Source organism: Sinocyclocheilus anshuiensis, unplaced genomic scaffold (genome assembly GCF_001515605.1).
Source record: "Sinocyclocheilus anshuiensis isolate Anshui unplaced genomic scaffold, SAMN03320099.WGS_v1.1 scaffold572, whole genome shotgun sequence".
Lineage (NCBI taxonomy): Eukaryota > Metazoa > Chordata > Actinopteri > Cypriniformes > Cyprinidae > Sinocyclocheilus > Sinocyclocheilus anshuiensis.
The window spans coordinates 1467335-1485501 of record NW_015555778.1 but is presented as its reverse complement, the minus strand read 5'-3'; the positions used below and the strand labels follow the sequence as shown (position 1 = coordinate 1485501).

At 37.4% G+C, this 18167-nt stretch overlaps 2 protein-coding genes across 2 annotated transcripts in view; one reads left to right on the top strand and one right to left on the bottom strand.

Annotated features, from left to right (window-relative positions):
• Positions 1-10166: 10166 nt before the first annotated feature.
• Positions 10167-12862, top strand: LOC107674548 (keratin, type I cytoskeletal 50 kDa-like). The gene is made up of 7 exons (XM_016468543.1): positions 10167-10754; positions 11027-11109; positions 11190-11346; positions 11558-11719; positions 11828-11953; positions 12308-12528; positions 12649-12862. The coding sequence occupies exons 1-7, from the start codon at positions 10233-10235 to the stop codon at positions 12758-12760; spliced, it is 1383 nt and encodes a 460-aa protein (XP_016324029.1). The 5' UTR covers positions 10167-10232; the 3' UTR covers positions 12761-12862.
• A 310-nt stretch (positions 12863-13172) lies between these two features.
• Positions 13173-18167, bottom strand: part of LOC107674549 (keratin, type I cytoskeletal 42-like) — a 7411-nt gene continuing 2416 nt past the window's right edge. The window contains exons 2-8 of the mRNA XM_016468544.1: positions 17560-17642; positions 16852-17008; positions 14903-15064; positions 14242-14367; positions 13509-13726; positions 13375-13385; positions 13173-13270 (exon numbers count right to left, since the gene is read on the bottom strand). Coding sequence (XP_016324030.1) covers positions 13173-13270; positions 13375-13385; positions 13509-13726; positions 14242-14367; positions 14903-15064; positions 16852-17008; positions 17560-17642 — 855 coding nt within the window. The remainder of the gene's footprint in view (positions 13271-13374; positions 13386-13508; positions 13727-14241; positions 14368-14902; positions 15065-16851; positions 17009-17559; positions 17643-18167) is intronic.

The following is an 18167-nucleotide window of genomic DNA, read 5'->3' as shown; positions in this document are numbered from 1 at the left end:
AAATGTTTCTTGAGCAGCAAATCTGCATATTAGAATGATTTCTGAAGGATCATGTGACACTGAAGACTGGAGAAATTATGCTGAAAATTCAGCTTTGTCATCCCAGGAATAAATTACATTTTATAATATATTAAAATAGAAAACTTTTATTTTATTTTTTTTTTTTAATAATATTTCAGTATTTATTTATTTTTTCTTTATTTTTGATCAATGAAATGCAGCCTTGGTGAGCAGAAGAGGCTTATTTCAAAATCAACAATAATTGTAATGTTTCCAAACTTTTGGCAGGTATTTTAAAGGTGTCCTTGAATATGATTTCACTTTTTTAACTATAGTTAGTGTTTAATGTTGCTGTTTGAACATAAACAACATCTGCAAAGCTACGACGCTCCATGTTCAATGCAAAGGCAGATATTTTATTTTACAGAATTCGCTTTTTAAGGCCTACAACACACGGCTGGTAGGGACTTCAACCAGCTTCTTCATATGTTGGTGACATCACAAACCCTAAAATTGACATAAACCCTGCTCCCAAGAACATGCAACAAAGGGGGCGAGGCCATGTTGGGCTGAAGAAGAGTTGTTGTAGTAGAGTGTTACTGTTATAAATTAAACAATTACTCTACAAAAATGCTACACCGCAATCATGTATTCTGCTGTACTAAAGCTTTAATAAGGATAAAACCATATATCAAAAGCTAACATAAACAGCAGTAGCATTTACAAATAACAGCGTATCTACAATATGAGACAACTACAAAAAACAGCAACACAGGTTCAATGATAAAGCAATATTGATGCCATTGTTCACATGGTAACGAAGCATGAACACATTAGAGTACACCCCATAATGAAAATAGTTCACCCAAAATGAAAATTCTTTCATCATTTACTCACCCTCAGTTTGTTCCAAACCTGTATGAGTTTCTTTCTTCTGCTGAACGCAAAAGAAGGCATTTTGAAGAATATGGGTAACCAAACAGTTGGTGGACCCCACTGACTTTCAGTATGGAAAGAAATACAATGGAAGTAAATGGGGACCAGAAACTGTTTAGTTATCATCTTTTGTGTTCAGCAGAGAAAAAGAAATTCAAACACATTGGAACAACTTGAGGGTGATTAAATGATGACAACATTTTCATTTTTGGGTGAACTATCTCTTTACTAATCTCAAAAAATGGACACCCTCATGTAAGCTTACCGTTAATCGCATATTGAGCAATTACTAACTGCTTAAGTATCTGAGCTTGACTAATGCATATTTCTGCTAAACGTTTTTACAACACAAGTTCAAAAAAAGATTTTTTTAACATAGATTAAATATAAGTTTAACATATAGGGTCAAGAACATGCTAAATAATAAAGCCATGTAATTTATTACATTAAATGATGTAATTTTAATTGGATAAATTAATTAAATACCTTTTTAAATCCATATATGTTCTACAGATTAAGCAACTAAGTCCAAAGGATAACACAACGATAAAGGGTTTGGTTAATGGTTAAATAATTTTTTTAAGCTGTGTAAAATTGAAACACTTTAGACAATATTTCTAGATGTGTGATCGAGCTAAACCAGGTTTAATTTTGTGTTCACAATGTGCCTGAATTCAGTTAAAACATTCAACTTGAAAAAGAAGTCTTACAGTCTTGCAAAGATAGAAGAAATAAAATAAAAACACTGTTTCCTTTATCCTATTTCTGTATTATATTATATTATATAATATCTTGTGCACTTTATTGTTAACTGGTTTTTGAGAAATGAGACAGGAATCAAAACCTTTTTTTGCACGATGATAAACAGAATCTTGGGCGATATTCTAATCAACAGTTTTTAAAATTCATGAAGGCTTTGAGGCTTCTCGGTATAGAAGATATCTTGTGAATATTGTTTATTTTATTTCTGATTTATTCCTTTATAATCATTATTACATTTCTTTGAAAGCATATTTTGGGCATGTTTGGCCCTCGCCTCCTTTATTTTGTTATATAATCTGGGTGTAGACAGATATTAGAGGCCAGATGTCAAAGTCCCTTCCGATTTTTTTAGTTCACATTAAGCTGAATGGTTGTCAAAAAGAATTAATTCTTGAGGTTAACATTTTGAAAAGACCTCATCTTTATGAAAAGTAATTTTAATTACTTAATAAACATAATTGAGAACATGAATTCACTATTTTCAGGCCCTTGGCTAAACAGCTCTGGCTAAAAAGATGACATCAGATTAATAACTGAGACAAGTTTGAAACAAGTTTTGTCAAGTTCATTCAAGCTCTCACACTCTAGGAAGTAGAAGCCACACCCATGACAGATCCACTTTCAACACAGCTGCTCTGCCTCACAGATAAACGATGGAATTTTCTCATAGTCTTCAAAGATCATTTACTTCAGAATGGAAATCAATCAGTTTGGCTCCGTAAATCCTTGTTTGTGTAGGTCATAGACAACAGAATAAAAGATATTTACAGAATACAGACTGCAGGACTGGGAATCATTCCAACTGTTTATATAGTTAGTTCTATCTGAGGGCAGAATCTTTACTCCAGTCTTCAGTGTCACACGATCCTTCAGAAACCATTCTAATATGATGATTTGCTGCTCAAGAAATATTTTTTATTATTATCAATATTGAAAACAATTTTATAGATAATAGATTAATATTTTTGTGGAAACTAGCTAAATTTTTCAGGTTTCTTTAATGAATAGAAAGCTCAAACAAACCGCATTTATTTGAAATATAAATATTTAGTAATATTAAATGTCTTAACTGTCACAAGTTTACATTTTTTTAATTCACATTTTTTTAACTTTTAAATGGTAGTGTATCACAGTACACTGTAAAAAATTATTGTGATTTTATCAGTAAAAGACTGTAAAAATGCTACAGTAAAAACCTGTTAACTGGTTAACAGTAAGTTCCCTTTCATGGGAACTTCGAACTGCGTCCTCTAGGGGTCGCTATGGGGAACGCCTCGTCGTGACCCGTGTCTGAAGCATACATTGAAAAAACACAAACTCGTTGGCCGGCGACAGCCATGACGTCTCTACCGGTGCGACTATAGTATAAATAGGCACGCCTATTTATACTATAGTCGCACCGGTAGTGACGTCATGGCTGTCGCCGGCCAACGAGTTGGTGTTTTTTCAATGTATGCTTCAGACACGGGTCACGACGAGGCGTTCCCCATAGCGACCCCTAGAGGACGCAGTGTCTCGTTCCCTACTCAGGGAACCATGGTTAGATAAGTAACCTGAGACGTTTCCATACTATATACGGTGAATAAATGTAATTACATTGAATGTAATTTTACAGTAACATACTGTTAAAAATACGTTTTTTGGAAGTGAAAAAGAAAAAACAGTAAAAACCTGTTAACTGGTTAACAGTAAGTTTCCATACTATATACGGTGAATACATGTAATTACATTTAATGTGATTTTACAGTAAAATACTCAAGAAAAAGCCATTGTATAATTTACAGTGAAAAAACGTAAATTGACACTCCCAGAATTGCCTGCATGACACTTCAAATTTTTATGTTTTTTTGTTGAAATAACTATGTTTCTTCTTAGTCTTCTTAGTTATCTTACATCTAATGTTGTTAAATGAATGTTTATTGCATTATTTGAGTACCATGTGTGTCACCATGATTGGGTTTAATGTTTGTGTGAATGACACTGTGTGCAACTTCTATAAGTTTTGCCCTCCTCAGCTCATAGAAAAGCTGTTTGTGATGAGCTTTGGTTCATCATGTGACTTTCTCATCACCACCCATTTTTGGTGGTTATCAGTGCATTACAATGGTTCAAAACAGATATTAACACTTCAATATGTTGGTTTATTAACATTACATCAGTTAATGAAATACGGTATTTTATTGTGAATTAGTCTGTAAAACCTAAAATGTTGGTAACATATTTTTTACGGTGAAGTTCTGGCAACCACAGCTGCCGGTATTTTACCGTAAATGTCACAGATTTTTTTTTTTTACAGTGTATCCACAAAAATATTAAGCAGCCAAAACTAGTCTAATAATAATTCACAATAACACAACAATATTTCACAATATTGCTGTATTTTCAAATAAATGCAGCCTTGGTTGATCTTAACAGACTTTCAAAAACATGAAATATTTTTTAATGTTTTAAAAAAGTCTCATGCTCATCATCAAACATAGCTACATAGCTCTCAGAATTGGCTCTGTGTGTGCATTTGAAAAAGAAACACACGCCAAACACCTTCCCTTGTAATGGCTTGCAATGAGAAGTGTTGCTAAACTTGTTGTCCAACAAAAGAGACCATTATAACATGTTTTTAACCTCACAACATCAGTCGAGTGTTTGAAATAACTTCCTTCTGTGATCTGATGTGGCTTCTTATTACAGAATGAGGCTGAAAATTCTATACTGTAGCCTAATAAAAGCTATGTCGATTAGCAATGGATTATAAATATACTTAATCATTATGAAAATACCCGAGATGGCTGTGTTTATGTTTCATTATTCAAAGCATTTTTCTCTTTTTAGCTGGATGCCTTTGTCCATATTAGGGATTTCCTGTAGCGTCACTAGCTTGATCAGTTCAATTACTTCTGTGATGTATATGTGGAATTTCTGCGCGTTCAATAATGACCAACCCATCCGATTCTGGGTAAAAATAGGAAAAATAATGCCTCTCTCAAAAGAAATTTTAAGTAGACATATGATAATCCACGTTTTTATATAGTGTACAGAAGTTTACATGAGTTTTTTTGTTGTTAATTTGTTTTAAAAATCACATTTTAAACTGTGATTAAAAAAATGAGGTATGTATTGAACCGTGTGCTAACTGTATTGTTGCATCCCTAATATATATATACACTGAACAAAATTATAAAGACAACACTTTTGTTTTTGCCCCCATTTTTCATGAGGGTGGTCACACCAGATACTGACTGGTTTTCGGACCCCCCAATACAGTAAAACTGCACATTTTAGAATGGCCTTTTATTGTGGCCAGCCTAAGGCACACCTGTGCAATAATCATGCTGTCTAATCAGCATCTTGATATGCCACACCTGTGAGGTGGATGGATTATCTCGGCAAAGGAGAAGTGCTCACTAACACAGATTTAGACAGATTTGTGAACAATATTTGAGAGAAATAGGCCTTTTGTGTACATAGAAAAAGTCTTAGATCTTTGAGTTCAGCTAATGAAAAATGGTTATAATTTTGTTCAGTGTATATATATATATATATATGTATATCTAAGACCCACACTGTCATTTTCTCCCTCTTTATCATTAATTTAATTTAATTTAGCTATGCTGAATATTTAATTATTTTATCAATTAATTTGTTTGTGATAAATAAATTTTTTGGGGCCCAAAAAACTGGAAAAGTAACAATAATAATAAAATAAAACACTTTTTACAAATGATCTGCTCTTTAATCATGCACCTGAACAGTTAATCCTCACAACAACAGATTGAAGAATCTACCCATGAATCTAGCATGAGTTTTGCTTCTGCATGACAGGTTAAATCCTTGACAAAACATGATCAGATCATGAGAAATTAAAATTCTGAGACCAATTATCACAGAAGGTGTGTAATATCATGTCTTTACATTGCATTTGACTTGCAAGATTATGTGGACACCCCCTTCCAATTAACAGTATTGGTTAGGCTCTTAACTCTAGTGAGAACAAACCTTAATGCTAATAAATACAATGTTATTCAGTGCTTCCTACAGTCAACATTTTGGTTCACAAAGCAATGTCTTTAAAGTCAAGAAGAGCTTGTCTGGCCTGCACAAAGACCACACCTGAACCCCATTGATCACCTTTGGGATGAAATGGAACGCTGACAAGTGGATCGCTCAGAAGAGAGAAAGTTGTCAGAGAGGCGCAACTCCCTGTAACACCCATGTGTTGAAATCAAATGCTCAAAAAGCAGATAGCAGGGTTGGGTGAACAGGTATCCTTGGTACTCAACAGGCGGCCCGTCTTGGCCCCCTTGGCCTCTGAACTTGAGGATCCCGGCCTGCTCTAATGGATTTTTGATTTAGATTCTAGAACATTTACTGCACATTGAAACTCTTAATGGGACATGGTGGTAAAAAATTAGATGGGAGAAAAAATGATATTTCAAAGGTTTTGCGTGCACTTGCAAAACTTTTGTGTTTGGTCACAAAACCTGATGGAAATAATTTGTGGTGGAGGGGAAAATTTTCTAGTGCCTTTGCAATTAAATGCTCAGGGGAATGCAATAGTTTAGTGTGAGAGAACACAAATGTTTTTTTTTGCAAGCACATGCAAAATCTTAGCAAGAGAATGTAGGCAAATGTTTTATGAGTGAACGAAAAGTTTTTCTGGGGAACGCAATACTTTTGCAAGAGAACACAAATGTTTTGCAAGTGAATGCAAAGTTTCTTATGCGGAATGCAATACTTTTGCAAGACAACTAAATGTTTTGCGAGTGAACGCAAAGTTTCTTGGGGTACACAATTTAGCAAGAGAAATGTTTTGCAAGTAAATGCTAAGTTTCTTTTGGAACACTACAGTTTAGCAGGAGAATGCAAATGTTTCGAGAGTGAACGCAAATATTTTGAAATATATTTTGTCCTCACATCTCATATTTTATTCCATCACCCTGCCCCCTTAGGGACTCATTTGTGTCTGCATTAGTAATGTCTTATATTTACAGATGAACTGTAATAATGTGAAGTCCTCAGTAATGTGGTGCTTAGGATCCCAGCATTCACTGTGACACAAAAGTACTGTAGCAATTTTTCACATGTTGTTTATACCTTTCATGCCATACACAGTAACAACCATGTGTGTGATTCAACCCTCAAGATCTCCAAGTCTTTGACCATGGATTTGGATTTGAAATGAATTTGCACAGATGTTTGCCAGTGCTGCAGAGAACAACGAGTATTGGCATGAACTGAGTGAACAAAACAGGAAGCCTGAGACCACGGTGAGTCATGAACCAGCATCCTGCAGGCAATAACAGGGTGGATACCTCAACAAAAGACAGAGCTGTCATTCAAACCTCCGAATCCTAGATAGGTGTAATTCTAGACACTGGTGCTTCATTCAGGGCAGGGCAGAAAGAGAGTCATATTCCTTACTACAATCTTACAAGAGATATTTGAACTGTTCAAAGATCTTTAATCCGGTTTTCTGACCTACAGCAATATTAATGTTCATGTCATTGCTTCAGTGGCTATTTTTTACTAAATTCTTATTTGCAATCAGCCAACAGATTATCACAAAGACATTTTTTCAGTTTGTAAGCATATTTCCAACTGGCATAATGCAAGTTACAACAATCATAACTTTCTTACCACATCTAATATGTTTTTCATCCAGAAATTACTTTTATATACCGATTTAAACATTCGATTCAAATAAATCTTTTCATTTTTTTCCTCTTCTTTCTTTTTAATACATCTGCTCTTATGACAATAATACAACTGCTCTTATTGTAATAACAGTTATAATTTGGCACTGTTTTCACAAGTAAGTGCATAAAGATGTAAATTACATGTGAAACAGGAAAAACAAATGTTAATTATTTTTGTTTATTATTTAAACATATTGTCCAAGTAAGTTATTGCAATTTTTCAGCATACAGCAGGATAGACTTTAAAGAACTTTGTAAACAAGAGAAGTCAGGGGAGGGCATGTAAAAGGCACATAAAACAGTATTGTTCTTTTATAGAGTCCCTGGATTTATTATTTTACCACAAGACAAGAAAAACCAGTTAGATCTTTAAAGTTTGAGTTTCGGATGAATCCCTCTATGTGTAGTGACAGTGTTTTCATTGTCTGTGAAACAATGACTGTTTATGTAAGTTTTAGCATTCCATATATGACAAAAAGAGAATGTAATTGATTTCCTTCATTCTGATGTCAATATAATACAATGACAATATGAAGTATTATTCTATTTTAGATCAAATATGGAGCAGATTTATGACTGTGCCACACCCAGTACACAGAAACACACTGAGCTTCTGCAACACATTCAGTCAGCAGCAGAGAAACGAAGAAAGTCATAGTTATAAAGTCAGAGGAAAAAAATGATCGAATAGGGAAAGGAAAATAAGTTGTACTTTAATCACAGTTTTTAATAAAAGTCTTTGGTTCACACAGCAGTATATGCAGTATGGTACATGTTTTTCAGTGTTATTGCATTCATTCATAAAGGTTTTGCATTTTCTTAAAGAATCTTACTAAAACGACAAAGGGACATGGTGATAGAAACAACATACGAAATGTAAGGAAAATGTTTGTTTGCAAAAGTTTGTGTTCCCCTGAGAAACTTTGTATTTCCTTGCAAAAGTGTTGCTGAGAAACTTGAAAAATGATAACGGAAAATGATACAGAGCCCCTAAAGGGACATGGTGATAGAATAAATATGAGCTGGGAGGTAAAAAAAAAATGTTTCATGGTTTTTGCATTCTCTCCCAAACGTTTTGCATTCCTGTTGCACTTAATGGTGTTTGCAAAGGGATCTTTTAAGTATAAATGTTCCTCCCTTTCATATTTTTCTATCACTGACCCTTTAGGTGGTCTGTGAAATAATATGAGTTGGGAGGGAAAACGATATTGCAATGTTTTTGTCAGCAAACTTTCTTAGTGGATCACAAAACTTTTTCGAGCTAACGCAAAACAATTTTGCAAAGGTTTTGTGAGCGCAATGCAAATTTAGAATTACATTTTTACTCTCATCTCATATATTTTTTTGTTTCATTACCATGTCCCCTTATTGCATTTTATTTAAGCACATTTGTAGTTCGCTTCATTTATCAGTAAATTCCCACAGAGAAAGTAAATGGCTCACTAAGACTGGAGTCATTAATGGATTAACTCCCGCATGGCATGCTTACAAAAGCGCGCAAATAAATATGTCATTTAAATCAGGATTCTAGTGGACTTGCAGGTACAATGTGATCTTTTAATCCAGGAAAACATTCTCTGAATTTGTGATTAAAAATAGAGCAAGTAAGAGCTTGCTTGGAAGCAGCACATATGGATCAAATAAATCAGGTCATCCAATATCTCATGAAGTTCTCATCATTCTACACCTTATAGCCACAGGCACATTCGCTCAGTTAAACTTGATGAATCATTTGATATATAGCCTTCACTAGATTCATGTTCGGTTATCTTTGCACCATTGTTTTCATTTGACTGTGTAATGACAGCTATACAAAGGTACAATGTAACCTTCGTAAATGTGTTCAAACCAGCAATTACGCTGATGTACATCTTCAATGAATCTTCAATGAATTCTTCTGCAATGAAGATTCTTCATGCAACAGCCTTTTCAATGACGCCTTAATAACTGCTGATAGAAATGAACTAGCTGAATTGCATGGTCATGCTTTCCAAAGCAAAGCTTCAGCTCTCAGTTTAAAGTTTCTTACACATAAGAGAATTTTCTGAGATAAAAGTAAAGCCTTCTGGAGTGGTGTATCTGAGTCATGGCTTAAGCTCTCAGAAAAAGACTGTTACGCAAGACTAGAGACACCATGCTAGTACGTCTCCAGATCGCTCTTTTGCAATTTAAAAGTTCACTTTGGAAAAATGTTTCTGTCTCTCGCTATTTTTTTGTTCTGTTTATGTTTGAAAGGACAAAAGGAGGTCTGTTCTGGGGAAGCTGGCAGCATTCCACGCGCAAGAGCCCATTTCACTGTGTGCTTTTAGCTTGCTGTTTATAAGTGTTTATCACATCCAGCACTCCGTTGTCCTGGAAACCCCGCTGGCAGGCGCAGGTCATCCTGTCAGCACACATGTTATGAAGCCTGTAGCCACAGACCGTATGGCAGTAACATGAGACCCTATGCAGACATGCATGGGAAAATCAAGTCCTACATATCAAAACAATCACATCCTGTGAAAAAATGTTGCAGTTTATATATGCATTCATATTTTGAGATAATATGTGCATATGTTCTGGTGTTTCTTGTCTTTTGCACATATCCCTGGGCTATGGGCTCTCATTTAGAGCTCATTCCAACAATTCATGTCATTTCACCTGCCAGATCCTCTGCCTCTGGGCATGTATTGGGCGGAGAGTGAAGTTTTGAATTCATTTTCTCCCCTCACCCCCTCCTCCGTCTCTACCTCCACCCACCCCTTACCTCATCCCACAAACATATAAAAATAAATCAGCCTCGTCTGTGCACCACATTCCCTCTCCTTCCAGCAAAAAGACTCTCTCCTCTGCAGCCCAGCAATGACGTCCTTCAGCAGCCGCAGTTTTATGTCTTCTGGAGGGGGCTTCGGTGGAAGCTCCATGCGGGGTGCTTCTCTAGGAGGCATGTCTCGATCATCCGGGATTGGCAGTGGAGGCGGTGGCCGCATAAGCGCCATGCGTACTGGCAGCGTGTATGGGGGTGCAGGAGGCCAGGGGGTCCGTATCTCCACTGCGGCAAGCACCTTTGCAGCTGGTGGCGGTGGTGGAGCAGGCTTTGGCTTTGGTGCTGGCGCTGGTGGTGGAGCAGGCTTTGGCTTTGGTGCTGGCTCTGGAGGAGGCTTCGGAGGAGGCGATATGGACCTCAACGTGACCATCAATGAAAAAGCAACCATGCAGAACCTGAATGACCGTCTGGCATCTTACCTGGAGAAGGTACGCTCCCTGGAGAAGGCCAACGCAGATCTCGAGCTGAAGATCAGACAGTTTCTGGAGAACAAAACCTCACCTGCTGCGAGAGATTACTCTGCCTACCAGGCCACAATCAGCGACCTGCAGGATAAGGTACTGCTACTAGAAAACTTCACAACATCTCGTGCACAAGATATTGTTTTCATAGCTGCAGGATTAAGGGTGTGGTCATGTTCTCATTGAGTTTTCTGCACATCAGAATGAAACAAAGCCATGCATTTCTGCCATGTACTGTTATGCATGTCATGGGTTACCTCCCAAAATGTGTGCAACAGACAAAATTTGCATGTTTATCTTAATAGTGCATATTTAGAAGCTGTGCATTTGCAAAAACATCATTATTTGAATCATCCCATCTCTGACAGATCCAAGATGCCACCCGTGTCAATGGAGGAGTCTACCTGGCCATCGATAATGCAAAATTGGCTGCTGACGACTTCAAGTCCAAGTAAATCCAAACCTACAGTGAATGAAACCTCATACTTAGGAAAAAGTTGCTAATAAGCTGCTCTGTTTTGATTCATTCAGGTATGAGAATGAGTTAGCCATGCGTCAGTCTGTGGAAGCAGATATTGCTGGGCTGAAGAGACTCCTTGATGAGTTGACATTGGCAAGATCTGACCTGGAGATGCAGATTGAAGGCTTAAAGGAGGAACTTATCTTCCTCAAGAAGAACCATGAGGAGGTAAAAACCTGTCCAACTCAATCATGAGAGGATATTACTGTTTGATTGTTATCAACATGGCAAGCAAGATCATTTGATCTTGCCAAAACAGACAAGTTCCTCTGACCAGAAAATGCAAGGCAGTGAAATGTAGTGCTGATAAACACTATTAAATTTCAGGGAATGTGCCTCAAGAGTCATACATAATCTCAAATTCTTCTTGTCTTTGTAGGAACTGGCAGCCATGCGCAGTCAGATGACTGGTTCAGTGAATGTAGAGGTGGACGCAGCTCCTCAGGAGGATCTGAACCGTGTGATGACTGAGATCCGTGAGCAGTACGAGGCAGTCGCTTCCAAAAACCGACGTGACCTAGAGTCCTGGTTCCAAACCAAGGTAGAAGAAGGCAAATAAATCTGAACGAGCCAAAACTAGAACAATTCGTCCTGGAAGTTTTGGTCTTTGGAGATGCTTAACTAAACTCTGTATGTTATTTATCTGCAGTCAGAGACACTGACTAAGGAGGTTGCGGCCAGTACAGAGACCCTTCAAGTGTCCAAGACTGAAATCACTGAGCTTAGACGCACCCTTCAAGGCCTGGAGATCGAGTTGCAATCTGAACTCAGTAAAGTAAGTGTTTTAGGATACATCTATACCAATATGGTAACTTTATAACAGCTGCTGAAATAAACATTTTAAGCTATTCTAAGCAGGTTTTAGCTTGTACAAGTTGGTCTACATTGGTCTAACTGGTCTCCCAGTCTAACTGGTTTCCAAGCAGGTATTCTGCTTGTAGGTGCCCAAATCCCTCTGAAACCAGATAATCTTGACCATGTTGGGAACCTGATAAGAATGACAATTCCATTTTAGACTGGATTAAGTTGTTTTTTCAGCAGGCTGGTTGAACTTCTACCATTTTTTACCCAACATATACTTATTATTCCAGTCGACGCTAAACAATAGCACCTCCAATCTATTATATAGAAAGCGTCTCTTGAGGGAACTATTGCGGATACAGAAGCACGATACTCCATGAAGCTGGGTCAACTACAGGCTCAGGTAACAAGTATGGAGGAGCAGATTGTTCAGCTCAGAGCCGACATAGACAGACAATCTCATGAGTACAAAATGCTGTTGGACATCAAGACCCGACTGGAGATGGAGATCGCGGAGTACAGGAGACTGCTGGATGGAGGAGCAAGCAGGTAGGAGATGTTGGAAGAAGCATAGTGATACTGTAGAACGAGTGTGTGTGTGTGTTTGTGCTTCTGAATGGGTTTTGCCATTTCTGAAGAACATATATCAACATTTTCTCTTTTTGTCAGCATTACCACTACTGGTGGAGGAGGAGGAGTGAGCTCTACCACTACCGTCAAGGTGAAGACCATTGTGAAAGAGACGGTTGACGGGGAAGTGGTGTCAACTACTACAAAATAACCACCAAACTTCATAATACACTGCCCATCTACACCTGTCACACCAGTCTTCAGGCCTTGTGATCCACTGTTGTTGAGAATAAAATCAGTGATGCCACAAAAACATTATTGTGGTTTGTCTCTTAATAAATCTGTTTATTGTTTTAAGTCAGTATCAAAGCATTGTTTCTTAAAGGATGATGATACATTCTGAGTTTTGTGCTTGCAGTACATCAGGCATATGTGATTGCCTTTTAACAGAGAAACAGAGAGATAGAAATCAGACAGGATTGCACAGAAAAAAAATTCACATTCAGATAATCATGTTCATAATCTACCAAACTTTCAATTGCTTCATTAACTGTGTAAGTGTGCAATACAGAGGACTTGAACAGAAGGAATTATTAAAAATGTGATGTGTATTTTTGAGCAGATTAGTCATTTTGCTCATCAACATCCACACTCTCGCTGCTCTCCACAATCTTCCCATCCACGATGGTTTCCACCACTGTGATCGTTTTGGTGAAAACTTCTAAAAACAGACAATGGGAGACAGTTAATTAGCAATGCACTATGATGCTTCAGAGTGATATTTAATATGCAAAATATATATTTTATTGTAAAACAGTCACTTACTGTGGGCCTCCCTGTAAAAACAGAGGGAAAGAGAGTCGGTGTTAGTAAAGCATCCGCAAGAACCGTAAGATTTACACTTTCTAACATCAAATTCAAATACAATCAATTTGAGCTATTATTTTTATGAACATCACCTCTCATTTCCATCCAGCAGTCTCCTGTACTCTGCGATCTCACACTCCAGTCTGGTCTTGACATCCAGCAGCGCTTCGTACTCTCCTTTGTTGTTGGCAATGTTAGCATGAAATTGACTAAGCTGGTCCTCTAGGCTGGTGACAGTGGCCTGAAGCCCAGCCAACTGGTCCCCGTAATGAGCCTGTGTTTCCTCCAGTTCACCATCAAGGGCTGATCTCTGTTGTGGATAGGCATTAGTATATTAATATTACAAAAAAATCTCCAATTTTATAAAGTATTTACCTACAATAATTATTTAATTATATTTATTTTACTGTGCACTCACACACTGTGGTTGTTTAATGTTATTTGGTGCATTAAGGCAGAATTACATGTTAACAGTGCTAATAATCCACACTGCTGAGACACTATCTCCTGTTTAAACAGTCTATCTCTTGTTCCTCTACATGTGTAAGCGCATAGGAAATTACAGCACATTTTCCCATGACTGCTTTTAAAGTCTTAAAGCTGGCAGAGCACTGGTTGTGAAGTAGAGGGGGGTGAGGCTGAAGCCCATTGACAGAAAACAGCCTGGCACAACACATGTTCTGCCAAGACATGTTGCCACAGACTTGGAAATTATAATGCATTGCTTCTTCCCTTTAACCTACAACTCTATGAGGAGCTAAGAGTACAGAAAAGCGAGTTTTGCAATAAAAATAAATGTGTTATTGCAAGGGTGTGCAGGTTTACCAAGCTCTGATGGGTCTGCAGTTCAATCTGTAGTCTCTGTAAGGCGTTTGTCAACTCCTTCAGCTCTATTCTGCTGTTCTGAAGATCTTCATTTTGTGTGACCACCTCCTGTTGCACTGCGGCAGTCTGCAGTTAACAAAATCAAAAACAGCTATAACATCACATGCATCCCACTATAAAACAATATTTTACCCTGTTAATCACAGATGAGCGACTAAGTCTATGTGATTAAAACTGAAAACTCAAATGCACCAAATCAGTCATTTTCAGAAGTGTAAGGCCTTATACTTAAGTAAAACAGTAGTTATTGTGTCAAAAGTTTACTTAGTGGAAAGACAAATTATCGCCAAAACATGAGGAAAAAAAGCTTTCCTCATATTAAGTTGTTCTTACGTATTTAAAAGATTAAATATTATAATTTAAAATTTAAAATAATTAATTTAATTTAAAGTCACGATAACCTGCCATATATGTACTTTGCATTTTAAAGTTAGAAATGAAGTTGTAAGTTCTAATGAAGTTGCATCAAAAATGTGATTATTTATTTGTAATTATAGTTGTGTAAAAGTGCAGGTATGCAGTTTCAAAGTACTTAACAAAAATAATACTTAAATGTAATAAATTCACTCAAGTACAAATGCATTTGTGGTTTTAACTTCACCTTGGTCTCATACCAGGACTCCAGCTCTTTACGGTTTTTCTCAGTCATAGTCTCATAGTGTTGTCTGATCTCCGTCATGGCCTGCATCAGGTCCATAGAGGGCGCTGCATCCACACAAACGTTCACCTGACCTCCAGCCTCAGCTCTAGCCAGAGACATCTCCTGTGAAAACACATATAATTTATAACCATATAAATTTGGTTTTCCCTTGTGGATTTCTGTTTATTTTAAAACAATTTTGTCAATTGGAAATTTTCTAAAAGTCTTCTTTAGTGTGCGCTTAAGAGTGCTTATGCATGAATGATGACCTTTCATAGACCCAGAGGTCCGGTGATATTACTGTTTAGTTTAAAATGCTGTAACGGAAGGGAAAATCCCTAGCAGAGCAGGCAGCAGAAGAACAAGTGGAAAAAGGAAAAATTGAAGGAAGGAAGGAAGGAAGGAACACTCTTAATGACCCTGTGTTTTTGTGGAAATGGCCGATTATGGGCAGCTACAGTAACCTATCGTTTTCAGAATTTGTCTTTCAATCGTTTTCAAGCAATAAATATCAAAATAAAAGATTTTAACTAATTTTTAACCAATCTACAGAAAACATACACTACTGTTCAAAAGTTTGGGATCACTGTGATTTATTTTCACTATGATTTTCTGATGACGTTTTTCAGAAAGGATGCATTACATTTATCAAAATGCAGTAAAACATTTTTATAATGTTACAAAAGTATTTCTATTATAAATAAATGCTGTTCTTCAAGCTTTCTGTTTATCAGAGAGTTCTGAAAAAAGACACTGTATCATGTTTTTTGCACTTTATTTAGTAGTGCAACCATTTTCACTTGTGATAATAATAAGAAAGGTTTCTTGAGTACATTTTCAATAAAAGTAGCTTATTGTATCTCCCTGCAGAATCCTCCTTGGATCACAAGAGGTAGCAGTTCAAAAACGCATCGCCTAATTGCAGACATGCAAAATAGCCATCCACTTGTAGCAGTGGTACAAATAAGGATAAATAATAGTAGTGAAGTAGTGTAATGTGTATATGCCAAGCTAGAAGGCTAATCACAAAGCAGTAGGCTAACCTGTTAGCTTGCAAGTTAACTGAAAGAAATATCAGAAATTTGAACAGCTCTGAGTTTCAATCACATCACCTTACCACATCACCATGGTGATATTTACTGTATACAGTGCGGTGTAAATGTTTCCAGGTTACTTGTGCTTACATAACAGCTTTGTGTAAAACAGGATTCAGTTTGTGGGTGGAATATCTGAATGACCAGTCTCATGGGCAATGCCCTAAATAGAAATCCTGTCATGGTGATATTACTGCTGTTTACCAGCTAGAATTAGCTCTTTTAGAATATATAATAATACACTGCTGAACTAAACACCAATCAGCTGAGTTCACTTTCATGGGAACTTCGAACTGCGCGTTAATCCTCTCTGAGGAGTTGGATTCCTCGCTCCATAGGCTGTCTTCGTGGTAGTATTGAGCAATGCTCCCCTTTTACAAACAGGGTTACCTGGAATGAGCAACATTATTTCCTCTGAATTCGGAGTTCTCCTCTCACATGAGAAGTTTGAGTTCTCTGTTTCTCCAGAGCGCCTGGAACCAGCAACGTCAGGTGAATTAGGACCTTCCTCTGCCTCCCTGATGCGATGAGTGTTTGGCTAGCTTGCAGTATGCTTACCCTTCTGATTTTACAATCATGCTGCAGGTCGAGCCTCCTCTCGTTGAGAACTGGGTTTGGCGTTCCCCATAGCGCCCCCTAGAGGACGCAGTGTCTCGTTCCCTACTCAGGGAACCATGGTTACACAAGTAAACTGAGACGTTCTGTGCATTTTAATTCAATTAAATGAGTGATTTACAAAGAGACAGAACAGGCATACAACCACACTGAAGACTGCTCAGTGAGGCAAAGATGGGAAATATGTGTCATATATTGTACCTCCTCGTGGTTTCTCCTCAGTATGATGAGCTCCTCGTTCAGAGCCTCAATTTGCATCTCCAGGTCCGACCGCCTCAAGCTAAACTCATCCAGAAGTTTCCTCAGATTGCAGATGTCGGCTTCAGTGGCCCTACGCATGGCCAGCTCATTCTCATACCTGAGGCGATGGTTCACAGAAATTAAGCATTAGCGTTAGTTCTGGCAGGTCACGTGAGTCAAGCTTGCATCAGCTGATTCTCAGCTGATCACATCTACCTATAGGAATATGACACCTATCGCAGCATTCCTATATAAGCTCTATTCAGTATTATTCAGCAGCTTTTCAGCTTGCTCAGGAGCAAATTACCCTCCTCCATCCCCAGCTCCTCCTTTCGCCACAGTCAGGACTTGGCTTTCTGATATTCCTTGCTAATCAGACTCCTTTATCTTAAAATAAAGTGTTACACTTAAATATCATTAAGTACATTAATGATATCTGCCTTGTTCTGTTCTGTTAACCCAAGGGGTGTTATTATTGCTGCTCTTCCTGCTCATTCATGACAGGCTGCATGGATGGGCAGGGAGTTTTTTGCCCAGAACAGAACCATACCGCCAAACCAAACTTTATGCTAAGTATCTATCATTTTGACGATAGTGGTCCTGACAGAATTAATTTTCTATTAATGACCAATTAAATCAATGGCAAGACATATATATTCAGTTTCTCACTTTAGCTTGAAGTCATCAGCAGCCAGTTTGGCATTGTCCGCAGGCAGGATTAATGTGGTATTGTCTTGGGAAGCCAGCTGAATCTGCCAGTAAAAGAAGGGGAAATTTCTTGTATTATACAGATGGTACACAAACAGCAGGTGCCAGTGATGTCAGATTTTTTTGTAGGCTGCAGAAAATACACCCTCAGAACACTGAATTCCAAATGAGAGGGAAAACGTGAATTAGTCTATTGCACAATAAACACTCTGGCACCTGGAGTCATTTATTTTTAGAGCTGGTTGTTGGTGTCTGTGGAATTCAGTGCAGCCACAGAATGTGGAGCAAAAGCCAACTTGGTCAACAAAACTTGTTCAGTCTGTTTCTTAACATATATTTGTCTAGATGCCACCGCAGACTAGTCAGTCACTGAATATGTATAATCTAAGAGCTAAAACGAATAAAAATGCCACAAGCCAATTCGTGTTCTGTTGTCAGTGTTACTTTAGTATTATTTATATACTATTCCCTTACGAAAAAGAAGTTTATTCAAGTGTGCTATTAGTATACTTCTTTTAAACTAAAAATAGGAAAGTATACTTTTAGTCTACTTTTTATGTACTTCTCAG